Source organism: Barbatula barbatula, assembly GCF_947034865.1.
Source record: "Barbatula barbatula genome assembly, chromosome: 18".
NCBI classification, from domain to species: Eukaryota; Metazoa; Chordata; class Actinopteri; order Cypriniformes; family Nemacheilidae; genus Barbatula; species Barbatula barbatula.
The window spans coordinates 12934847-12962099 of NC_136781.1; the positions used below are offsets into that span (position 1 = coordinate 12934847).

Genomic DNA, 27253 nt, shown 5'->3' on the forward strand with positions numbered 1-27253 from the left:
CTCGATAAACAGGAGACCTGAGGGAATATGTCACGCTAAAAGCATAATTGCCATTATACATTCTGTTTAAAATCTACATTAGGGGTTTAGAAGTGACACGTCCTCATTACGCCGCTGGCCTGTGCCTAGCGGTGGAAATAAAAAGAATTGCCGTAATTACACCAGCGAGGATGATGACGACGATGAGGAGGAGGCAGCGCTGCTGGCTACAGGTGGATCTGATTAAGTTTAATCTGGCAACCCTCCTCTCTGCTATCTCCTCTCGAGGCTCCTCGCCTCTAGGTGCAAAAGCTCGGAGGCAGCTTTCCGTAATGAGCTCCTCAGCTACACACTGGATACCCTGGAGTACAGTCCCCGCAGAGCCGTAATGAGCACTCCAGTGTAGCACTCTGTACTCGCAGCCAAGGGCTCCGAGCTGGCCTCCCCGAAGACAATGGCACACGGGTGGGCACGGCTTGTTCGCCATTCTCTCCTCAGCCAGTCCCCAGGGCTGGGGGGGAGTCCGCTTGTATGGAAGGTGGGAGGTGTGGCCTGGAGCCTGCAGTTGGCAGCGGTTGCCTCGTGGGGGGAGAGAGGTTTGTCTTGGCCCTCTTTCACATTCAGCGATATGTGTGTGGGGTAGCGAGTGTGAAATAAAGGAGATAGATAGACAGCCCATCATTCAGGCCCACTCCGAGCAAACCGGGAGCTCCAGAATCCCTGCCTCAGCAGAGTGGCGATGCTATTTACTTCCCAGCCAGTTTTTATAATAGACTCCGTGGTAGTGGAATCAGGAGGCGCTCGCTTTCTTAACGTCTCTCGTAGTCTTTTGATTATCTTCGTTATTTAAATGGATTTGCATAACAATCAGCGAGATTTTATTAGCCGGTGCGATGCAGAATACAATCATCGCGGTGCGGTGTTGTGCAAGACTCTTAATTACAATGTTGAATAATGTCAAGCAAATGAATCAAGCCAAGCACCTCTCACATGGGCTTTCATCAGGTTGGAGAGATACAGGGAACATGCTCATTAACACACGGGTCGTCTTGCGGGGCGACGGGGTGATGCTGCAGCGCTTGGTAGGTTAGCTTCTCAATTTTCACAATTATGCATATTGTGAGAAATATGATGATATTGTTTACGCATACGGTTGGCAACGGACAGTATTTTTGTTACCTTTTTTTCATTGCTCCGTATTTTAATGAGCTCACCTCTCTTGATCTTGGACGGACTCAGTGTTGGCTTGATCGGGTTGTCTTTCCTGAAACGGCTCCATCTGGGAATGAGGATTACATAGTTATTATCTCGGTGGTGGATTAAGGATTTGCGTCTATCAACGAGCGGTGCAGCCAAAGACAAATAAATCTCAACATGTTGTTAATACATAGCCTCTATTGTTCTTTTGTAATAATCAAGAAAAAAAAGGGCAGGGCGCTGGCGCACGGCGAGGGGTGTATTTGGGTTTGCTCCTGCGTGGCCTATTTGGGAGGTGGGATTTATGAAAACATTGTTTCATCATCAGATGTAATGCGCTGGATTCCGCTCTTCTGGATCACTTGAGCTGTGGAGAGATCAGAAAGTAAATTCATTCCCGAAAACAAAGATTGAAAATTGAGAATATGGGATATAAGGTTATATTGCTCCTCCGCTGTTTTGGTACGTATGAATATACACAGTTCTTGGTTGGCACAACAAGCGTCTTGTTTGACATGTCTAACAGTGACATACATTTTTCCATAGGGTAGTTTGGACTAGCGGCTACTTTAACAATTAACCTTTTTTCTCCTTTAGCAATATTTGACATTTGAAATTGTTAACATGAATCAATATAACAACCTGCTCTGAAATATGTCAGAGGTTCGTCTAAAACATAGACCGCATGCATGCCCCTGGTCACGAATGACCTTCGGTGACGTAACAACCTGATTCGATCCGTTGTGTCCACCGAAGCTCACAAGCCCCCTCTTATCCTGATCTAAATCTATAAGCTCACCATCTTGTGGAACAAGTGGCGCACCTGTTTCCCCAGGTGACCATCTCTTGTTTGTTCGTGAGCTTGTATCGAAAGCATTGACGTGTTTAAGCGTTCAAAGCCCTGTTTCCGACCGAGCCCAGGCCTTGATTTGATAGCCCTGAGTGGAACGGCAGAATTAAGGAGCGCATGCTGCTAGAATTGGTTTAATCATCATGAAGGACGTAGCCGTAAATGGAGGCGACGTGACATTGTCTTCTCGAACAGCCTCTTTATTAGTGCTGTAGGGTGCTGTAATCCAGAGCGCCATGGGCTGCCAGCGACCACATGTTCCATTGGCTTTACCTTTGTGCTGTGCACAATCGCCACAGTGCATGTGGTGCCGTCCTCGGAGCCCACGCCACATCACAACAGCCTTTGGATAATTCTGTTTTGTATAGACATAAAGGAAATGAGAAAGAAATGAGTGTGGGTAAATGGGTGGCGGTTGAAATACAATATTTGTAATATGCTACAAGAAACGTCTTGGGCTATTTCGTGTAATTCCACCAGACATGGGATATTACAAATCATTTAATCAAATAGAACAAGACGCTTGTCATGTACAAATAGCAACACTCTCCTGGAAACGTCTTGATTTTTAGGTCGAACGATCCAGCACTGATGTGATTCTTTGAGCCCAAATAAATCCATATAGTTTTTTCCCAAAATTTCGTGTTTTCGGTTTTTGTTTACTATACAATAGTAATTTACTTGCCTACATGAAAAACACGCTATAATAGTTTTTTGACCCATGCTGGGTAAATATAGGACAGAACTAAATTCTGGGTTGACCTTCAATAATAATATCATTTAATAAACAGTATACTATACTGTACCATACTGTACTGCACTGCACTGCTCTGCACTATACTATCTGTTCCACATTTGTGGAATGATCTGCCGATGCTGTAGCCATATTTAAGAATCGTCTGAAAATACATCTCTTCCGTCAGCACCTGACTGAACAGTTCTGACTTCTATCTCTTTTATACTCTTTCTATCAAAAAAGAAAATTAGCTTTGTATACCGTGGTAGGCTACTGTATTTGAGACCAGTTCTATTGCACTTATGCTTTTTGTTGTACCTATGTTCTTCCAATTGCTTCCATTGTTTACCCGCTTTGGATAAAAGCGTCTGCTAAATGATTATATGTAAATGTGAACTACAGTAGAATGTAGGTCTGCGTGGGTCCTCAGTATAGAGACAGGGACAGTATAGGCTTCTGTAAATAAAAGCAATTTCCTTCAGATGAGACGTTAATCCGAGGTCCTGGCTGTCTGTGGTCATTGAAAATCCCAGGATGTCCTCTATACATCATGGCCTCCTAATCATCCCCATTTGTACTAAGTGGCTTCGTCTCCTCTCCACCCATAAGCTGGTGTGTGCTGGGCGTTCTGGCGCATTATGGCTGCCGTTGCATCATTCATGTGGATCCTGTACATTGGTTGAGGAGATTCTCCCCATCGATGTAAAGCGCTTTGAGTACTCAGAACAGCACTATATACATGTAATGAATTGTTAATATTAATTATTATTATTATTATTAGACTACAGTACTTTAATTTTCTATAGTTTATTCTACAAAGGGTGCTATTAAGCATTTAATATAGTAGACTGTGGTAAAATGCCTAGGTGCTATGGTACTTTTTTAACATTACCTTACCAAAAACCAACCTTTTTGAACCAAATAGGAAACTATACTGCAGTATTTTCTACAGTTTATCAATTTACTGTATTTATTTGTAGATAATATTATGGAATACTATACTAGTACAATATATACCACAGTATACTGCAGGATGCTCTGAAGTATACTACTGTATTTTTTGTTTGGGTGTGTCATAAAGTTACAGTAACTAGACTTTTGTTTTCGTTGCGAAGGCCTTTGAGTTTCATTGTGTGTGTGACAGTAGCTTTTCGAAAATGAAACAGTAAAAATGACACTTACAGAGCAACTCTGGAGATTAAGTTCATGTGTTTATGTCTCCATATCAAGAAACTTGATAAAGTAAAAAAAAACCTTGCTACTCATTCATGTGAGATATGCAGATTTGTAGATTACATATTCAATAGGTAGCTTATTAATTACTAGCCTAAATTTGGCTATTATGATTTTTGTTTACACGTGTGTAGAGAAACATACAACATAAAAGGTAGAAATTGTATTTTAAAATGTTTTTAGGATTTAGGATTACCTGGGAACACATTGTTTTTGTAAGGGTCATGAAAAAGAACCCAAATACAGACAGCTCTCAACAAAAACACTTTATTAGATATGAAGACAGAAGATAACTCAATATCCCTTGAGGGGGAAAACATGAACAAAATACTTAAACAAAATAAAACTTGACTTAAACTTAACAACAGACCAAGGGCAACAGGACAAGACGGGTTGATGAAGACAAACGATCCAGAAAAAACAGCAAACACAAGGGCATCAAATAGGAGTGGAACAAAAGATGCATAACGTGGGAGTGAACTGATAATGGGATAATGTATTTGGAAACAAGGGGGCGGGGCTAAGACAGGAGAGCACATGGCTCAAAGAATCAAACAATAGCCATGTGCTTCCAAACACAAAACATGGGACAATTTCTCGATCCTGTCACTCCAAACTAGAAAAACAACCACAAGATGGGCAGGATCATGACATGCAAGGTATTCATTGCACTTGTTTTTTTTATTCACCCCTGTTATACTGTATCACCATTAAAACCCTGAGGTCTGAACTCATGTTTCTCAGCAGAAAGATCACAATTTCACATCTACATCTCACTGCCTTGCAATCGAGTAAACAGGCTTGCAATTTGCATATGAGGTTACCAATTCCCCTTCAGATTTTGACTTCTCTTCTGTTCCGCAATTGAATTTTTCAGACATTGTGTGTCCTAATCTGGCCCACTGTGGTGTTAAGTGTCATGGAATGACTGTATTTAGACATGTCAGACTGCCAGTGTTTGATCAGATGCTTGCGTCTTTATACGATACTGTGGTTTTTAGCGGATAAAGAAAGGAAAAAAAGAATTCACCCTGCGTAGAAAAACAAAGAATTATAGCCCCAGTAATGATCAGTTTGCATTTTAAATTCCTCGGTTGTTCGTCCATTTGAACCTGACATGCATTTGACTGCGATGAGATTTTCTTTTCCTCAATCTTGTAAAACAGACTTCAGTGATGGTTTAAGCAACAGATGACTCAAACAACCATATGTTCATAAACCACTTAGCCTCAATAACAAAAACAAAGAGCAAAAATAAGCTTCTAAGTGTTTGGAGTGCTCTTATTAAGCTTTCTATAAAGCAAAACAAAAATCCATCATAACTCGTTTTAAAGGCTGCATGCTGAAGATGGGTCAACACGCGCTATTTCTTGTTATGTCTGTCACATCTTATCCCAGAATCAAAATATTTGTTCGAAACAAAAACAGAAGAAGACTATTGTTTTCTTCATAAACCTCCAAAGCCTATGAATTATTCAGTTTGACCAAATACCAGTTAACATTTTCAAAAATGAGACGCCGCTTGACAGCAGAGACTCGGCACCATTCAGACAGAGCTGTATCTTGTCACACACATTCTAGAGATGAGCTCTTTTCCGGAGCAAAGAGAAGTTAGGCAAATCTGGTTCTTCTGTTCCTCTCCCTCAGAGACGAGGATCAGCAGGCAGAATCCGTTATTTGTCCCAAAGTTGAGTGTGTGGAACACTTGGCCGTGTCCCCTGGTGCCTCCAGGATCAGAGTTGCGCACAACCACGGTCTCACTGCTGGCAACACACAAAGCCTGCTTGGATTGACAAATTGGTCTGAGACACCGCCGAGCACGTGCCAAGAAATGCTCAGAGAACACGCCACACCAAATTGGCACACTCAACTAAGTATAGACAAGCTGCACACAAACAGACGCAAAGCAAACATCCGCAGGGTTCATATGTGCGTGCGACTGGTGTAAAGGGTGTTTATGCATAGTAAGAATGATGTTTATAGTTTAGTGAGATTTAACATGAAACACAAATTGGTAATGCATTCATTTCTTGGATATAAAACAATCTCTAAGGAGGTTAAAAAAGGGTTATGGATGTGACATTTTCAGTCAACGTAAAATATAAATTCTAAAAGAATGTATTTGTTACCAATGAATTGAGTAATCTGTTTATGTTTTCCTAAACCCCTGATGAGTCCAGACATCAAAAAGTATATGCAAAAGCTTTCTATTTTAAAAGAGGAAAAAATGAATGTATAATGAATGTGACAAAAAGGATGCACGTTTTTGAGGGATGACATACTTTGTAGGATTTTTGTCTATTAAAATGTACAAACAAGCAATAATAGCCAACAGATGGAGAACGGATGACTCGTCGTAGAAAAGTGATTTATTTTCATTTTCATTCGCCCATTTATAAGGAATATGGACCTTATGGATGTGACAATTCACTTACATGACTATGGAAAACTATGCTTTAAACGATAGACTTTAAGATATGGGCTTTTAAACCACCGACTATTGGCCTCTGACTTTTCCATGTGGTGAAAACCTTTGGTAAAATCGAGATTTAAAAAAAATATGGTTGTCATTTGCACGGAATGGCCCATTTATTCTTCTGTTGTGAATTCAAAATAATCTTGAATTCAAAGCATTGCTAAGAGACGAGGGACTTTTAAAATCCACCTCAGTACCCATAAAGTCCAACATCAATACAGATAAAAATGTACAAAACAGACCTAAAAATGCCTTTTACAAAACTGGAATCTTCAATTGCAGATCTACAAAAATCAGGTACAGCTCAGTTCTGAATCCCTCGATTTCAGTATATCCATGAAGTAGGCAGACGAGACGGCTGAAATATTGCGTTCAACCGAGCATCCTTGAATTTCCAGTTGTGCGGTCATACATCAAACACAGTCAGATCTTTAGAGCAAGCACCGCTAAATCCTCAGTCACTGAACAGCTGTAATCCTCAATAAAACAGTGCATCACGTATTGTTAACCGAGCGAGTGTTAAAGCCACAGTGTGTGCTATAGCGGACCTCAAGAGCTCTTAACATTTCTGTTTCCACCCTTTCATTTCCTACCTGATATATTGAAAAGTTTGAGGATCATGTCATGTAAATGATTAAACTCTTCTTTGTACGACGGAACAGGGCAGGACGTGTGACTTTTGATGAGCGTGTAGCATTTGAACTCTGGGAGGTATAAATGGATTGAAACCCAAATTATTTGCTTTGATGTTAATAAATTAGTATCGAGTCTCACGATGAAGTGTCAGACGGCGAGTATACGCACGGTCATCTTTGCTGTGAAATCATTACGGGGCTTGAAAGGCAGCGCTGTATTGATATTCCTCAAACATTTCTTATTCTTCGCAAATTTCTGCAATTAATTCCACTCGAATCGCTCACTGAACAGGCGTACAGAGCCAATTTAAAGTTTTTTTATAGATCAGTTCAGTCTTATGTGTGCTAGCTGAGTTGAATGGATTCTTAAGAAACAGAAAAGTCACCTATTGAATGCCTGGCATACAAAATCTAAACAATGGCGATGATGTCATTGTGTCATTTGCATACTGAATTAATAATGGAATCACTGGAATCTAAAGATGATCTTGCATTGTGTTTTTAACGTCATGACAATGATAAAGCAAATGTGAAAGGTATATAGCTATCAGAGAAGGGGTGGTTTCCCGTACAGGGCTTAAGACTAGTCCAACACTTAAATAAATGTTAGATTTGTCTAAACTGAAAACTGCTTGGACTGTGCCATTGTTTTGTCTCAAGATACACAACTGTAATGCTTGTTTGTAAGACATGTTTGTGAATACTACTTAAATGTCCCAATTTAGCCTAGTCCTGCCTTAAACTAATACCACCCCAAATAAAAGATGCTTCTTGAAGCCTTAGAATAATATTTTTTGTCTAAATGGTGCCATAGAGATCATAAAGGGATAGTTTACCCAAAATATATATAGAAGAATGTTAGCAACTTAGATTTTGGGAACACTACTAGAGTAGAAATAGTTATTGTATATTTTTGGTTCGGTTGAACACTAAAGAAAATATTTGACAAACAATTCTGGGGCAACTTTTCACAACCATTTTAATGGTAGTCAATGGAGCCCCAAAAATCTCAGTTGCTTCAGGTGATGATATCATTTTTGGGTGAACTATACATTTAACATCCAGAGAACCTTTCCTGTTTTACAAAATGTCCCTTGTGTTCTATAAAAATGTAAGAACCAATACTGGTTCTTCTACGGCATCGCTGTGAAGAACCTTTTAATTATATGATAAATCATATACATTGTGATATATATTTCCTTGTGCTGCACTGCATATAAACTATTTACAAACCAATAATTCAAAAACAGTACAACTTTTTCCTCCTATTTATCTGAATCTATATACAGAATTCTGACTGGCTAAGAAAGACGGGACTTATTTCATAATATGGCAGGTGGGTTTTTTGGCTGCCTGGTAGTTTTTTTCCATTAAAATGATATTCAGTCTCTCTTTGATGGTCTGTGCCCAAAACCACGCCTTATCGCGATTTCAGGTGGACCACTCAAATTGAAAGCTTCCTTCGCTTGAAGCCACATCAAAATGATTGTGTTTGAGTTGCAGGATTTTATCTGGCAGAGGACTTACTTGAAAATGATCCTGGAGAACAATAAAATATGTTTTTTTCCCCAGGATATGTGTATAAGAAGTCAGTCTCGCTCGCACATTTTGTCACAAGTCAAAATGTTCTGTGTTTCTCTTTTTAAAAACCCTGAATGTGATAAATGTACGGTACGGTCCTTAGATTGTATGGCCGAGGCAGCTGCTAAATTATACCGCTCAGTTTGAGGGCTAAGAGTTGCCTAAGGCTCCTAAATTGCTAATGATCAACTGTGAAGAAGCGCTTTGATAGCAGTGCCGGGGGACTTTGAGTCAGATCTGCTGTTGTGTGTGGAGACATCGGGAACCCTGTACCATTACTCTTTTAGAAATAGGGGATGTCTAAAATGGAAGTAGGAAGAAAACCCCAAGAAAGCAGACGTGCTGCTCGTATAAGCGTTACAGCATTACGGCACATCTGACAACTGCAAGTGTGACTGTTTGGTTGTAAACTAGGCTGTTTCCAGGCCTTCTACAGTCCTCGTTTTCCTGTCATCGCTATGTTCTCACATTATGTGCTGCTAAGATCCAGAGAGAGATGTGTGTGTGTGTGTGTGTGTGTGTGCACGCGATCAAAACCATGAAAGTCACATGATCAAACACATCTGATAATCCTTGAAATACAGACCCACGGAGAGAGATGCAACCGCCGTTGTTTCTTCATTTCTGCCCTTTTTCTCAACAACAACAACAAAGGTGTCATAAATGGAGACACCAAAATCAAGAGCATGTGATGGTTGCAATTTAGTTAATGTTCAGTGCTTTTGAGTGTCAGCCAGGAAGTAACAAGTACAAAGTCTCCCAGTGTGTGAGGAGAATGTTACCGGGCCAACGCAGTCTCACTGTGCCAGCCTGCCAAATAAAAGCCCTGTGGCTTATTTCGCCTTGGGTGAATAGTGCTCTTGTTTGCGAGTTTAATGGGAGTCATCTGAGAGAGCGGCGAGTCTTCTCCACCTGGTGTGTATCGGAGAAGACAAGTTAATTTGACGACGTCAGAGCCTCTCTTAAAGATTGCTTTTAGGGTGAAAAGTACTCGGGCGCTTGATCCTGCCAATTCACAGCCCCAGGCTTTTTATCTCACGAGGGCTGGCACGCAGAGAAACAGAAATATTCGTCAGGATCTTATACGAACCGCGCCGACCAGTCTCATCGATACAGAGAAAATTGATCGGTCGATTTGACATGTGCGGCGTACATCACGCGAGTCGGACGTTTTCTTTAGATTCCACAACAAATGCACGCACATGCGGGACGAGATTAGATTAGTCGTGATGAAATATTCATGCGTTGCGTTTAAACCCCTGCGAAGCGGTAATAAATGAACATGTTTGCTGTGAACTGCTTTGTTTTGCTCGGCTAGTGAATGAAATGTGATTTTTAATGCAGCTAATCCTTTTAAAACACAGCGAGCTCATTATGGCCTTGGGATAACGCTTTGTGTGTGAGCAAGAAAGACCGTATTTCCTCGCCTGGTTGTACTGTTTGTGAACAATTTGGGTTTATCTTTGTTGGCAACCATAAATAAAAAAGATATAATTCCAAATTAGCTATTAAATAGCCCGCAGCACTGTGTACTATTGAGCAATACAGGTATTATGTTTTATTACACACAAAGCTACATCTGCGAATACCTGCTGTGTTTCGTGCGTTCGCCGAACGACCTTGTTGTGTATGCGCAGGCCCGGCGTACCTGCCTCGAACTATGTCCTATTACAAAGGTCTTATTGAGACTTCTCGCAGCACTCAAGGCCAGTTGAAAAGAAAGGGCTTCACACTGCTTAGCAAATGAGCACACCAGGCGCAAGAAGCCTCGGTGTCTTGATGCACTTGTGGGAGGCAGTCATTTCAAAGAGCTACCCTTTATAGCGATGGCACATTGAGCGTCAGTCAGCCTCAACACTGCTGGCAAGGAGATTACTGCACTTTGCAGTCCTCCATTCTCACTATGCTACCCTTTCGAGAGGAAGAAATGCAGCAGTGAAGTGAAAAAATCCCTTCTGTGGCTTGTTTTTGGGGAGGGACGGCGGAGAGGTTTAATATTAGCAATTTGGCGTCTCGATAGAAACTAATTTGTCTGTGTACCGTGAAGCTGAGATGTAACACGTAATAAGAAGAGATAATAAATTTGCCTTCTACGTGGCGTTTTCCATCATGTTTATTTGACTGCACTTCACAACCTTGACAAAATCACATTTCGCTTTCGCGAGTTTACCGGCGCTGCATGAATAATGGGGCGAGATCAGAAGGACGGAATATGGGCCTACCAATAAAGGATTCTTTTAGAAACGACTATTTGAAAATCATTCCTTCCTTTCGTGCTTATTTCAAGGAGTTAACAGCGCTGTAAAATAACAGAAGGGCGTTCATCTGACACAAGTTCATCTGCTTTTTACCAGGGTAGTTATGGCGAATGTGCATAGTTAAGACTCTCGGCGCAACATGTAGTTTCGACGCGCATCATAGAAAGGGCATTTCGTCGAACGCGCCGGGTCAACGCCGCCTGATAATGGTGCCGAGTACCTGCGAATGAAATAAGCCCCAGTGGCGCTTGTGTGTCTGTCGGTTATGTCAGATTTTAATGGGATCATATATTATTTAAACAAGCAGGACAAGTTAATACACTCTGCACCGTACCTGTCATATTAAATAATTAACCGTGGCCGAGCAAAACATTAAACAGGAAATAAAGCATTAACGCAAATGCATTCTTTCCAGAGAGGTTTCGTACTCTTTGTGTTTTCGTTTCATTACTTGTGTCAGCGGCGAGGACCGCTGCTACCCCGTTTGTCAGTAATTAACATGCTGCAGAAATCACGGAGCTTTAAAATTCACGCAGCAAGATGGAGTTCAAATCGTAGTTTCCTAATGGAGGTCCAAACAGATGTTTCGATTTACCGAAGTAGAGCAGACACAGGTCAAGGCGAGCGATGCTGACAGCGGCTCTCCTGAATAAACATGTCCTCCGAGCTGCCCTTGCAACCAGGAGAATGTGCGCTTTATTAGTCTTCTACTTGACTTCCTGTGCCGGCGCTGCTCAGGTTACAATATCATGTATTGTTTAAAACAGGCTCATTAAAGGGAAAACTGTCTCCGGGAGCCAAAAACAGGTTGAAGTGGAGAGGAATGAAACTGTAATTGGTCAACTGCGCAGAACTGAATAGGCAAGGTTAGGGAAGGGAATGATAAGGCAGTGAAAGAATTTGGTTTAGATTTTGATTACATTCATTTATTTTGGTTCTGGTTCCTTAAGATTTCATTGACGTGTCTTTTAGTACCGGCATAATTTGTACAAAACTACAGTATTGTGCAAAAGTCAACAAAAGAAGGTAACAAATGAACAAGGGTTGTTTATTTTTTTACTTTAGTGACAAGAGGAATATAAATGTGAATTTAGAAACAAGCTTTGCCATTTACTGTATTTGTCATGAGATTTTTTACTTGAACATGGAGTCAAATAAACATCTTAAAACAATGTTATTTTATAAGTTCATTTATTTTGGGTGAAACGTCTAATGTGCATAAGATATTTTGTAACATAAGTTAATGTTTATTTTTATAAAAATGTTTTACCATTAAAGTCACTTCTGATGTGTTTACTGCAGTAGGCTACATGTGGTAGGCTATTTGAGACTGCACGTATGCTTTTTGTTGTCCTTATGCTGTTCCAATTGCTTCCATTGTTTACCTCATCTGTAAATCGCTTTGGATTGAAGCGTCTGCTAAATGACTAAATGTAAATTATGTAAATGTACTTACCCTTCTGTTCTTTTATACCAGGGTTTTAGTTTGTAAGGGAATAAAGGGACAGAGGTTTGGTAACTAACATTCTTTATTCTTTATTCTTTATCTTTGTTCTGCAGAAGAGAGACAGTCATACTGGTTTTTAGTGACATGGGAGTAAGTAAATGAAGGGACATTGTTTTTTCTCTATAACATCCTCAGTCATGCTTTAATTAAAATCTTACAAATTTGGGTAAACTACCATTTTAAATAAACATTTCACAAAATCTTGATTCAACGAAGACATGCTCTAAACCATTCAGTTCAGTCAAAGAAAACTTTTTTCATATTACCTCTGTAACACACAAAAAGTATTGACGTGATTGGTATATGGTAAAGGGTCACAAAACAATTGGTCACACTTGGCTCCTTCACGGTCAAAAATGACCGACATGAAATGAAATGGAAATATGAAAAAATATGAGAACTGCAATCAAGGGGTGATACTCTAAAATATCAAGAGTGTACAATACTCACCCACTCATGCACACAAACACACACACACACAGAGCAAATTTTGGGAATATGTTAAGTAAAATCAATAAATGACATTAAAATACAAAAAAGTCTCTCTCTCTCTCTCTCTCTCTCTCTCTCTCTCTGACACACACACACACACACAACGACACACAGGAACCTAGAAGTTACACTATCCCATTACATGTTTTAACTTTTTTTTAAACCAGATGGCACTAATCTGCTTTTCAAAGATTGGGTTTTAAAAATAAATTATGCTTTGAAAACTGAAATTATGCATCAATTGCAAAATTATATTTAAAAACTGTTCAAATTGTACATTATTGTTTTCAATCGGGAGAAAAACATTTTATAATAGTTATAGCATACATATTTATTAGTACCAGTTACCGGAGCCAAGTGTGACTGCGAAGGAGTCAAATGTGAGCCCTAAATGAAGACGCCCAAACTGAATGAAATAACATCTCACGATTTATCACTACCCATCCCCTTTCCATGTGTTCCCTTTCTTGTAAATGTTTGACCGTAATCATAATGCATAACTTGGTACTTATCAAACCAAAAATATTGAAAATTTGAAGAAATAATTGGCAAAAAGTTAAAAAAAATCTTCTTTGAGATTGTCTAAATGCACAAGTCATGTCTAAATAACTAGGGAATTCACAAATTCCCTCTAAAGAGAGGTCTACTGGAACCTGGTTACTCCATTACACATGCCAACCAGAAGGCTGAAATAAAAAACATTCTGAGAGTTTTAACCTAAAATAATCCATTCATTGAAAAATTCTTTATAAATATGTTTATTGTTTTCAGTATGTAAAAAATGGACAACAATTATTGCATAAATATGAATTAGTATCATCAAATTCTCAAAAAAGGCAAAGCAAGGTTATAGTTTTAGTTTACTAAAATTAAAAGTTTGAAAACATTATTGTTCATTGAAATCAAATCAAATAATATTGACCTAAAAATTATTATAAAACATTATTAATTATAACATTTTAAATGTTGCTCAAAAGTAAGATGAAAGTTTAAGGCACTGAAATTTTAATAATAAACAAAAGCTAGAATAATCTAAATAAAACATATAGCAACATCAAAATAAACCAATACATTATAAAATGCCAAAAACTTATAATAACTCTGATGCAAACATTATAAAACAAATATGTATTACATTATTTTTCCTAACAAAAACATTTTAAGGCTGCGGTCACTTTTGAATTCGAAGGAGCCAAGTGTGACCCCTAATCGATAAATCCCAGAGAAACATAATCTGCAACTAAAATCACTTATTTCACACTATAGGCTACAGAATGCAAAAATCAGTGAGAGAAATAAGTACAATTCCCGAGATCTTTCAGTATGTGGAATTGTAAATGATTTTCATGGTCGTAGATATAGCGAACATACAAGTCACATGACAATGAAAACAAGCTTCATGTAGTATGTTTGGAATGTATGCATGCTGCACACACATAGTAAACAGGAACACATTGTTTTAACGACAAGAAATACGTAATTTATTTTATTCAGTGTGTACTAGAGCAAACTGTGACGTTGGGATACGCTCGCTAACTTCCCCTTCAAGGGAATATCCACCGTTATTTGAAATGGGAAAGCAAAATCTCGGCCACATATGGTTTCATCGGATGCACGTATCTGGTCCCAAGTTAACTTCCACTCTTTGGACATAATGCTAAAATGTATTTTATATTTAGCTTAGTGGCTTTCCTATCGCTCAGTGGTTAGAGCATGGCGCTAGTAGTCCCTAGGTCATGGGTTTGATCCCAGGAGATTGCACATAGTCAGAAACAGATACAGGTACTGTATATAATACAATGCAATGTAAGTCGCTTTGGATAAAGGCGTCTGCCAAATGCACATATGTTATAATATGACTTTATACTTATATTTATTTGTATATTAATTGTATTAAATTAAAACTCTTTGCGGAGGTCTATTAGAAGTTAAGTCTGGGCCACGTAACGTTTGTTTATGTTATTGCTGCTGAAAATTATTCTTTTATTTTCTATATTTTTATTTACATTTCTCATCAAATAAACCTGATTTTGAATACGATTAGTCTTTTTCCAAACCTACAGTAGGTAAGATTATTTAGCTGATGCCAATGCTGACTCTCGTCTTTACAGAGGGGGCACAAAACCACTTTCTATTATCTCAGAAGCCTAGGGCTGACCACGCAATGTTTGTCTTTTACCAGACAGCTAGTGTGAAGCAAGGTTAGCACGCAGGCAATGCTGACTCCTCTAAGTGCTGATGAAATATAGATGTTGAAGTCTGGACCGCTCAATGTTTCATCTCTCTTGGTGATACCATAAGGAAGCCATTAATAGTGTCAGAGAGCATTAGTCCTACAAAAAGAAGATAACTAGATACGAATGACTGGCAGCACCTGCTTGGAATCAACCTAGCGCCCCTGAAGGATTGCGGCGAGAAGTTTGTCCCCCGTCGCGTAGGCTCGGCCGTTTGTTTTTCCTCATATGTATGCGAGGTCACTTCGAGATGGTCCTTTCCCCTTGTGTTACCTTTGTCAGTGTGCAGGGGCCTTGCATCATGCATAATCGTAAACAGCAGGACCATCTGTTTTTGCCTTGTTGACTTACCTGCGTGCAACCTTTTTAGTGTTGCTTCTCTTGTATCGGTCTGATGTAGCGCCATATTTACAATATGGTAATTGGTTAATGAAACGCTGTTTGAGAAGCGGTGCATATGTTATGAAGCTTGTGTTTTTTGCGGAGTGGACACAGGAATAGGCCTGCATAGTGAGGCTTGCTGTAAGCATCTGTTGCCAGTGTATTTCACGGAGACTGATGACCTTAACCTTTATTCAGTCAATTGGTTTTCCGTTTCTTCTTCTTTCTTGTGTAAGTAGGTGTACATAATAGGTCACTTAGTTGTATCTTTTTACAAAACACTGTTTTATATTTGATCAATTTATAGGAGCTACACTTGAATAAAGCGGTTTCTTTTGAACTTAAATAACTAACATTAGGTTGTTTGTTTTTTCCTGTAGAACCAAAGCCAGACGCCAGATAAAACATTCCCTGTTGTCTTAGCCACCTGCCCCCATAAGGTAAGTTACTTATCTTAGTAATGGTTATTCCTCTTGCTTTAAAGGAGTTGTATTTTCACCCTGCAAATCTCTGTAAATGTGCGGCTCTCCACTGATGGGCTTCAAACAAAAGCAGAGTCACAGGTCTGTTCTGATAGGGTTGCGGTGGGCAGGGAATAGTAGTGTAAAAAAGTGTTTTCGGTGCTTTTCCTCTCCACTCAAAAATGTCCGGTTGTACAACCACATTAATGCATTAACTTTTTATTAATGCATCACCTGACCTGTGCAAGTTGTTTACATTGAACAGGCTTCTTCTGGGATGCCTGTATAAGCTTAAGCCTGTGTTACCCAGTTCATGAATATCAATTTAAAGGTGTTTGATGAAATTGAATTTCCTTTTTGTACATTGGTTGTACCACCTGACCTGACACAGAAAGTGTATCAGCCTACATATGACATAAAAGTAGCTATTTTTCAGAATTTTAGAGAAATCTACATACCCTTTCATTCGGTTTTTCAATTGTCTCAACGTCTTTTAAACTACTGTTATTTGTTCATAGGACATACAATAATAAACATAAAATAATGCCATTGTGTCTTGTTTGGAATAGTTGTTTGGAAATGTCAGTTTAAAAGTTTGAGGTACAAAAACGTAGTTATTATTTATTCCTAAATATATATATATATATTAATTTAATCTGTTTTACAGAAAACATTTTTGTCATAAATGTATCAAGTCATGTTAAATGGAAATTATCCCCCAAGACACAAAGATATGCATGTCATGTCACTGACCCTTGCAGGAAACATGCACAGGTGAACATTTTCAATATTTTTCGTTGTTGACATCACAAGGCTGTGTGCTATGTTGGCACAAATTCATCTGTCACTTGGTAGATGCCAACATGAACAGGTTGTGTGACATGCACCTCATTCTTAAAGAAACGTGTGCAAAACTATGTGGAAAAAAATCTATATTTAATTTTACATATTATTTGGATTATTCAGCCTAGTCCCAGACTAACAGAAATCTTAGAGGTGTCTTAATCGAAATATCTTAATTTAACCAAGGTCTAGTCCTGTTCTAAGCTAATCCCTGTCCGGGAAACGGCAAAATGTCTATTTAAAATAACATTTTGTTTACTTTGGTGCCATGTTCTTTGTTCAACACCCACTATAAAGGTTTAGGAAAGCAAACCAGTTGACTACCACTGTAAATAAGACCTAATTGGTGTTCTTGTATCTATGGAGATCTGTGAATAATGTTTTTTTCCACTTGTATACCTACTGTACAAATATACAATAGCGTTTTTTTCATGACACTGCCATGGAGCAGAGCAAAGAGGCACGACAGCAGCTATTTCCTCTTTATTGTGTCTTATCTCGGAAACAAGGCCTTGAATTAAACCATACCACTGCTACCAGATGTAGAATTATCTGTGATTTCATGCTTTTTGGCTCAGGATTTACCAACATGCCGACAAGAATCAGCCGCGTTCTTTGTGCAGATGAACAAAAAGAAAAATACATTTCATACTTGAAAGCCGTCTGCAGCACCTCAGCTTCAGTAAAATCGTGCCTCCGCGTGAGAAACACAATAATGTTTCATATTGGAAAACGTGCCGCTATTGTGGGCACGCTAACCCAAAATGTGCCAAAGTGCTTATGTCCTTTTCTGGTTGACTGGGCAGGTCAAGAATAAAGACCTTGCAAAAAGTCGGCGAATGGCAGGCATTGACATAGCTGACAGCCTGTCAGCAAGTGGTCAAACTCAGCGGTATTAAGTGTGCAACCTCTAATATACTGACTGCCGTCTAAAGTGACTTGATGCTGCATGAAAAGCTGCAAACTATTTATGTCACCCTGCATTACACGAAACCGCACTGCTGCTTATTGTGCCACATACACAAAAAGGCAATCAGCTTTGTCCTGGGCTTCTTGGCACACAACAGGGCTCTAATTGCTGACCTGTCCTTCACACGAGACGGTGCGGTTCACCCCTGTCGAGATCACCTCAATTAAAAACCTTCTATACACCACAGATGCGCCTGTATTTGTCCTTGAAATGTGGAGAGCGTCGCGATTCCCATGTTGCTGTCAGCCCCCTTCGAAACAGCTGATCTGGATGGAGGTAATGAAGGGATGCCACCGATTTGCCATGGCGTTAACATTTCCCCGCGACCAGCAGAACATAATCTCTGTCTCGTCGCTTCCCATTAACGTCTGTGATCTGCACAAGCCAATATGCAAAGAAAGCAATGAAGCAGTGGAGTAATTTGGTGTGTCACTCAGCACAGAATGAAAGTATAATGGCTAAATGGTTAGATATGATTTCTGTAATAGGAATGGCGTACTGTGTGGTGCTAAGACTGCACTGGCATTGTATGCATTCGCAATGAAAGCGAGCTAATGAACAGAGAGCTTTTAAAAGCCCAGTGATTATATAGAAAGGAGAAGAGAGGGATAGAAATAAAGAAGGAGAAGAAAGAACGAAAGCGAGAGAGAGAAGAACCGAGGGGGGTGGAGAGAACACTAAGTATACATAATTGCTGCTTGACACATTGGCCAAATTCTGCTGTGCCAGGATTGGAGTGAAGATGATTAACGGCTGTCCATGTGGGTGGGCAACTTGGTCACCCGGGGCTTCTAGTTGCCATAGCGATTGTACTCCAAAGGCCATACATTACATTGTGAGAGTCCCTGAGGCTTGAGCATTGTTAAATTCTCAAATAATATCTTACATTATGCATTTTTCCTCTCCGCCGTAATTCATTCCAGGCACTGTTATTCACAATAGGTCAATAGTGAATGTGGAGTAAGTCCCAATTTCACATCTCCCATCCGAACGTGAAGGATGGCGCACCTTGCCGCTTAACGTTGATGAAGTGGCCCTGACTTTGGGGAAGTGATCATTTGTCTGACATTACAACAGGCACGTCTGTTCTGGAGATTCTATGGACGACCCCGGCTGATATTCATCAGGTATTTAATGTCCATTCATCGAGGTGGTGAGTTAACCCTAGCGGTACTTGTGCCACATCGCGGAGAACCCCCATCAGGACCGCAAAGCAGATGGCAGATGGAAAGCAGAATTTGACCCTTCCCTCCCTGCGCGATGCCTGGCACGGGCCGCCATCTCCGCACGGTGTGACCCACGTTCCCACTCCATACAAACACATGCTGTATGGATGCCATCTATTTTGTGTTACTAGCCTGCTGTGATGTCACATCCTCCCGCTTCGTAATTATCACTTCTGACAACACGCACCTCCACATTCCTGCTGGAAATGGTGTTTTGAACTTGGAAGATCCTGTGGTGAGTAAGCACATCTTAAAAGTGATTCATAGCAGATAATAAATGGAAATCCCTCCAGCATTCCAACAGCGGGCTAGTCATGCAGCAATTAAGCTTTGTAGCATGCGAATCTCAAGGCAGCATGCTTTGCGTTAAGCGCTCACAGATAGTATACCGTTCAGGGGAGAGTGGGAGTGATTCTGGGAGACAGGCAGCAAAATGCCCGAACCCACACCGCGGTGCCTGCGGACGCTTTGGCGGACATCTTCAGACAAACATGTATCAGAACTGGAAAAACTCACAATATGAAAGGTCAGTTGTGACCTCCGGGCGCAGGGCTGCACTGGGGCTGTCACTAGCTAGCACAGCATGTTCATGTCAAACAGAGGAAAGGTACACCATGCTGCCGGAACGCTTGGAGTCTGCTGTGCAGCAGGTTGTGTGTGTTTGGGATATTTTTAGCTTTATGACTTGATTGGGCTGTGCGTTTTCTGTTTCGGCACAGGTTAATTCACACCATACAGCTCAGTGATGTTTGACTTTGCACAACTCGGCCCGTATTTATCAAGCTTCTAAGAATGACTCACAAGAACACTGCTTAGAATTGACTTAAGAGTAAAGAAAACAATCTTTAAAGTCGCTATAAAGCATCTCCCTCATAATTTAAGTAAAGTATAGGACTAAATCTTAAGTGTCAGGGTTAATTTACGACACTTTGCTGTGCTGCAAACAGGATTTTGCAACATGGACCAATCACTGAATAGATTTCCTTATTTAGGAATATTCTCCTATACATTCATGTTGAACAGTGAAATTCCTAAAAGGAGTTTATACTCGACACACATATGACAATAAAGACATTTCAAGAGAATACATTGTGATTTAGACATTGAAAAGGAAAAGATATGCACGTTTCCACCATTTCTAAATTACCTGTTTTAAACCGGTGCTGAAATTTGTTTTTATTTGCTTTAGTAAATCACACATATTATTGAGAACAATACAGCATAACAAGAACGCGCAAAAAATGCAATCGATTGGAATAGAGCATAAGAAGTTGACGATCCATACAACTTAATGAGAACGAGCAACAGTACTCATGATTTATAGAGCATAACTCGAATGCATTAATGACATGTACGGACTATGTGACTTTTATCTTGCGCACAAGAAGTTTGTTAAATGTATAAATTAGATTATGAAAAATGATGTGTCAATGTAGTTTCTTTAATAAATGCCTTTCGCAAATTCATACTTTAAAAAAGTGGCACTCGCAATTACGCCCATGCAGGGGAGTACTGAATTGATGCGCATATAACGTGGAATGATAAGGTTCCATTTGCAAACCCCACTTTCTCCTTAGCACCATCCCCTAGTGGCATCTTTTAAGCACTTGAGAGACCTCTCGAGCTGTCTTAAATATCTTAGCTTTAAGAAATGCAATAACTTGCTTTTATACTTTAATACATTTAGAAGTGTGAGTAAATTTCATGAATTCTCAGCACTTAAAGGTGAAGTCATGCTTGTTCATGAATAATATTAATAAAAATGTATCATGACATAATATTAATAACAATATACAATCCATATTCCCTGTTATGCTGGAGTTTACCTTTTTGCCAAATATTTATTTCAATAAATACCCCTAAGGTTTTGAGTTTACCTAACTTGAGGGCATTAAAATATGAAATATTGCACAAATATGTCCTCAGACATCACTTTGGCCTATACTTTCTTCAGTCCTGTGCTTGGCTGTATTCCCCTTCAGTAAGTAGTAATTACAAAGGCAGTGTTAATGTGGTGTCTCTTTAATTGGCAGAGATGTTGATTTTTACAGCCGTATTAAAGTTGGGTCCGTGCATGGGGCACCGCATTTGTAGACTTGCCCCTCACAAGGTCCTCTGGCTGTGGTTGACCCCGCTAATGAAGAGATGAAAGGAATACCAAGCTCTGGAATCACAGCCGTAAACCCACACGGATCGGATGATTTATTGCATTAGAACGGGATTAATTCGTCCCATTTTTCATACACATTTCAATAATAATCAGTCATACTTAAAAGGCCGTTTTTTCCCTCCCTTGTCACCGGCTTCTTCTAAACTATGGCACGTTTCCTGCTCTCTTAGTTAAACCAATCAGGGATTTCACTGCATGCTGTCCAATCAATTAATTCAAATCTGTGTGCAGCCCTTTGATATAGAATCATTTGTCAAATCAGCGGAGGTGCTGGAGCGCGCATACCCATGAGCCTGAGGGCTCTTGACTTCTGTCCACCTAGAAATCTGCTCAGCATTCGGATTCGGGTATTCCTGGTGTCCTCAGTACTCTTAATGGGGTGTCATTGTGCATGCCGGATTTTGTTCTGGCTAGGGTCCAAAGGCTTTTTCCATGCATTAGCCTCTCAACTACATAGCTTAACCTCTTAATTTTTTGAAAGCACTGCTCTGAGAAAGCTCGATATGATGTAGTATAACAGAACAAGAGCCATTAGGATTCAAACGATTCACTTTTGCTGTTGCACGGTTATTGCATTTAATGTTACATGATACAACAACCACCTTTAGCGTGACACAGAAGCATCAAGCGTAATCTGGTTTTGCACCGTTCTTGTGTAATTCGGGAAAGATTCCGAGTTATTCAGGTGGAGGTAATTTGCTGATTGCGCTGTATGGAGACGCCAGGCACCGAGGGGTCATTTAGTTCATATATTGCGCTTTTTAATAATGCTCTCATGTTTCTTTGTTCTTATAGCTCTCAGAGGAACTCCAGGAGAAAACTTCAGACTTCAGACCTAATTTCCTCCTGAAGCATGCGGGGCTGAATGTGAAGCATAGGTTTTTTAGGGAAACGGAAACCACCTTTTACTTTAATTACAACATTTAATAGCAGTGGGTTTTTTCACCAGCCCTCATTATGAATCAGTGTTGCGTGAGCATAACATTTTGAGCTTTGAAGGCACTCGGAAGCGATCGATGTATGTACCCATATGACACAGATGAATGTTCAACCACATGCACCGCATAGACTAGCTTCAAAATAATGGTGCTGTAGAATAAGGGCATAGAAGTGATGCTGTTGAAAAACAGTACATCAAGATAATGCCAGACCTCTTCTGTTCACTGAACTCCTATCTGATCTTTCGTAGTGATCAAAGTCATTCAAGTCATGCGCTAAATATTTCAGTAGGAATGAATAACAGTGTGCGTTGGCCACGTGACTCATATCTGAGCTCCAAAATCACTTTTTTCCCATATTTAATCTGTGAATAAGAGGTCTTCAGACAATTTTATCGCACTCCTGCTGCCAAGTGTCATGCAATTAATCAATCATGCAGATTCGTGATTTGTACGGCTCCGCATTTCATTTCGTGTCTCATTCTTGTTTTGACAAGGAAGCCAGTCCTCTAAAATAATAAAAGAGCCACGCCGAGAGTTTATTGCAGGGGCACTATGCACATTTATGTCTATAAGGTATTTCCTACAACGCGGTATAATGATGCATCCGTGGAAAATAGTCATTTTCCTGATGTAGGGTGAGATGCTAATTATCCTGTGTCACAGGCAGTATGGAATGGTGATGCGTCTTTACAGTAGGTGGCTAAGCGCAAGTAGCGTGCGAGAATCTCCCATAAGCTTAAAAGCAAATTAATGCCTCTCACCTTCACGCAACCTTTTCCCTCCCTCTCGTCTTCACGCTATTATTCGTGAGACTCTGGCTGTCAAGTTTGGCAATGATTTGTGCACTATTCTTAAATGTGTTCCCAGCGCCGTTCCAAGAGGTGGCGAACGCAAGGAGGGAATATTTAAAGGTGATTTCTGGTTTAAAACGCAAAATTTATGGTTTCCTGAGTTCCCGGCTCTGGTCCGTAGATTGGAATCTTTCTTAGGAGAGGACTCTGTATGATAATCATTAAGCAGATGTAAGTGCTCTGTGGAAAAGAAGCGATGACAGCCCTGCGCTGACTTCAATTTTAAATTTGCCAAAAACTTTTTTCAGGGACTCGGGAAGGGAAATTAAGGCTAGCCGTACGAAGACAAAAAATTATAATAAAGCATTATAACTAGCAGATGACCTCATTAGATGGCGCTCATCCAATCCTGAGCTGCGATTGCTTTTGTTAACTTCCACCATACAGCAGAAGGTTTGTGATAATAAGATCTTTAAAAGACATTTGTTTGTAGACTGTGAACTAAAGGGCCGTGTGGGGCTGTAGTTTACCGGTCTTGAAGCAGTCGGCCTGACACTCAATATAAACAAGCTTTGGAAGGCTTCAGATGAAGCAAGCTCTAAAGAATTCTAGCGCTGTTCACTGTGACAGCATATGTTGCATTTGGTAGCCATAGCCAGAAAACAGCGAGTGGTCTGGAATAGAAATTACATTAGGCTTGTTCCCTTGTTGCCTTTGCTGATGACATGGGCTATATTGTGAGTCACAGGCTTGTTTTAATGGGCCGTTGTTGATGTGTGGACGCGTTCCTGTTATTGAATGTTACAATTTGTGTCATGTTCATCCGCGAGGAATATTAATACCTAGTTAGTTGTGAAAATAAACAGTTTTATCATTTGTGGAAAGCACTAATGTTGAGATTTTTGGTTTCACCTTGGGGGACATCATCGTTTCGGGTTGCTCCTTCGTGAGGTTTCAGTGAGTCGTGTGATTCTGTAATGTTTTTTAGTGGACACACTCTCTGACTGCTGTAAAATGTTGATACCTCTTAGGTCTCGGGATATAAAGGACTATTCTTCAGTCGTGGCTACATCACACAGCAGAAGCAAGTGCCAGGCAAGCAAAATAAAAGCACATCCATCACAGAGCATTTTCAAAATATCAGATACCGTCTGTTATAACCCTTCCATGTGCTTAGCGTTCCTAGAATAGAAAATCCATAGTGAAAGGCCAATGTGGGAATGTTTTTATGAAGTGATTTGACTGCAAAACCCTATTTTTTATGGCAGAATTTATGTCCTGGTCCTTGTAGGTTTGTCATTCACCTTTAATGATTCAAGATGAGGTATGATGTGGCTTACAAAAAGCCCCAAAACCTGAGATGGACACATTTTCCTTGTATTCTCGACACCCTATAAAGTAGTTTTTACATTTTTTTTGTAGTTTGATTTTCATTTCATGCCTAGGTAAAACGCATGGCCTTGTCCTACTGTTTTCGGCTTTGTGAGTGGCTGTCTCATCTTCCTGCTATTCAGAGACAGTTCTTCTTAAAGACTGTGTGCAATCAAAGCATGATATTCTCAGATAGGCTGCCCCTCATTTGTACGATTGAAAAGCCTCTAGACAAGTTTTGCTTGACATCTGCAATTATGTTTCTGTAGAAAAGAGCAGAGAAATTATACGAACAGACCTGTGCGGAGACTTAGAAGGTCCATGAATACTTGAAATGCTGCACATGGGTAACTGTTATTGAGTTAATTAGTCTGGGCTTATTAGGATCTCCCGTTCTGTCTTTCTCTCGCCGTATAAATTACTTAAGTCCACCATGGGTATGCATCTATTTCCCTCGGTTTAAAATCAATTCTGACAATCAATAGCCATTGCTGTTAATGTTAGAAGAGGCAAAGCTGAGTCAATAGCTTTAAGTGTATCAAAAGTGTAAATAAACACTCGAGAGGTTCACATTGAGAACCGTCGCTCCGAAAAGTCAGCAATTAAATCTAAGCATTTTCAACAGGGACGTGCACGGGGGGTGGCTCAGGTTGCCCGGGCAACTGCCCATATGCCCTTCTCAACTCACGTTGCCCTTCCGAGGTGAAAAAAAAAACATCATGTACAATGGATGCAGAATTCATAGCCTCATCCACTTCCATATTCGGGCAACAAAAGTGAAAATGAGAAGGGGAAGGACAAACTCTGTTTACGTGGCCGCTGCACGCGACCGGTGTAATCCATGAGCGGCCCTAGAAGGAGATTGTCGCGGTTGTCGGGTGATACGACTCAACGTTGTCTAGGGTAGCCATATGTCCGGATTTCGGCCGGACTTTAAGCCCCCTGTCCGGTGTGCGGGGCAGCCTCAAACAGGACACTAATTTGTCCTTCTTTTTGGAGGTTGTGATGAATCGGCCGAAACAAAACCCGCTTTAGAACATTTATTGGGACGCAGCAGCATAGCGTCTGACGCCGTAAGATCTCTGGTCAAACACACGATTGGCTGAAAGAGGTGTCAAATAAATACCTGATATATCATTGGTTAATAACGTAAACAAGCCTCCACAACGTGGAAGTGGAGTCCACGTGCTGGCTTCGTCACATCATAACGGTAACTTGCTGAAACGTGAGACCTCATTTAATCCGGAATGGACAAAAGAGCACGAATTCATATCATAAAGCAGTAGAGACACTTTTCATGGATGTCGCTGTGAAGTGGACGTTTGCAGTCAAGGGACCTGCGACATGCCAGCATAGAAAAACAAAAGTAACCGACGAGCTGCAGGTACATCTTCAGGTCAAAGATTTTTTCAAAGAATTGTCTGGCAATGAATAGAGAAGACTGTTTCAGAATCACTATGCAATTATTCTTGCCTCACTAAATGCTGAGTGTCCTCCTTTTTGGTGTTATGGAAGTGGCCACCTTAACGTTGTCAGAAAAGGTGAGTTTTTGATGTATAACAAACGAACTATCATCAAGTTTTATGAAATTAATTAAAATCTTCATGAGTTAACAAGAAGAATGAATGATGGAAGCAATGCATCACATTAATTATTTTATTCAAAATGGTTAAATGCCTAAATCCTATCACTATTTTGGGGATTGTTTGAAGCCAAGATGCCCACTGAAGAGAGGTTTTTCTGTGTTATTATTAGTGCTAGTTAAGGTGATTGAGTGCTGTATTTCAGTGTTTTTCTTCTTTATATATATATATATATATATATATATATATATATATATTAATAAAGACCCTGTAAGTCCTTCATAATTCCTGTGAATTTTTTTTTTTTGGGGGGGGCGGTGCCCTTTTTCAGGTCAGAGCAACTGTCCTCAAAATACCTGTGCACGTCCCTGATTTTAAAATAATTTTAATTGGCATTTTACACATTGTGCTTAATGCGTGTGACAGATATGGATTTTAAGGATGTCTTTGTCCAACAACTTTAATGCTGCCCAGACTTTTAAGACGCATTACAAAGTAACACAAAGGGCACATTCGTAACGTTTAATTCCCTTAAAACAGCAATTGTGAGATACAGACAAGCCTGCTATATTTTTAACGTTGCGATTTTCTGCCTTGCGTGGAATCATTTGAATAGTAATCACTGTGTGTATTTGCACAACATGGAAAAAAGGGCCCTAAATATGACACCTGCAGATTCACAGTGGTTGGTCATCGTATTTTTGGAAATACTTAATTCCATATGGCGACCATATGTTTAAATATGATTCAGATGGAACCTGCGCGGGGATCCCGCTGCGTTCACAAACTTATCCAGCGTCATTAATCAGTGTCACCATCAGGTGTCTTGTTTGCCAGGAGAGGCTTAAGTGACAGTGATAAGTGATTCTTCTCTTGTTCCAGCATGAGCCTTAATACAGTGGGCCTTTCACATTATCAGCTGTGGACAATGCCACTGCCACTCTGAATGAATGGATGTGTCAAGTCATTCAATGAAGGAACAATCCAAACCATTAACAATTTAAATGTCATGCTGAGGAAGCTAACAGTGAAGGTTGATGCAGATATTAGCTCTTTACTATTCCTATCATCCTTCTATCAAAGCGCTGCGCTCGGGTGACCTTCCGGCTCTCTCTTTTCACGTCGAGCAGGTACGACAGGAGCCAGGTGCGTGCAGAGGCCGCACGTAGTCCGCGTTCTGACCTTAGTCTTGATGAGGGATTTTGGGAAGTGTAGAGGGCACAGTTGCAGATTGGTGGCGAGTTGAACGTGGACTCGGACTCCAAATGGGCTTTTCTCTCGAGTGCAGAAACATTTCCCTGCCCTCAGCACTCGAACCGTGTTCTTCATGGGCCTGAT

The 27253-nt window shown here is 40.2% G+C and overlaps 1 protein-coding gene across 1 annotated transcript in view; it reads left to right on the forward strand.

Annotated features, from left to right (window-relative positions):
- pcdh11 (protocadherin 11) overlaps window positions 1–27253 on the forward strand; it is a 152921-nt gene that overhangs the window by 52211 nt on the left and 73457 nt on the right. Inside the window, exon 4 of the mRNA XM_079479921.1 lies at window positions 15940–15999. Within this exon, the coding sequence (XP_079336047.1) occupies window positions 15940–15999 (60 nt within the window). The remainder of the gene's footprint in view (window positions 1–15939; window positions 16000–27253) is intronic.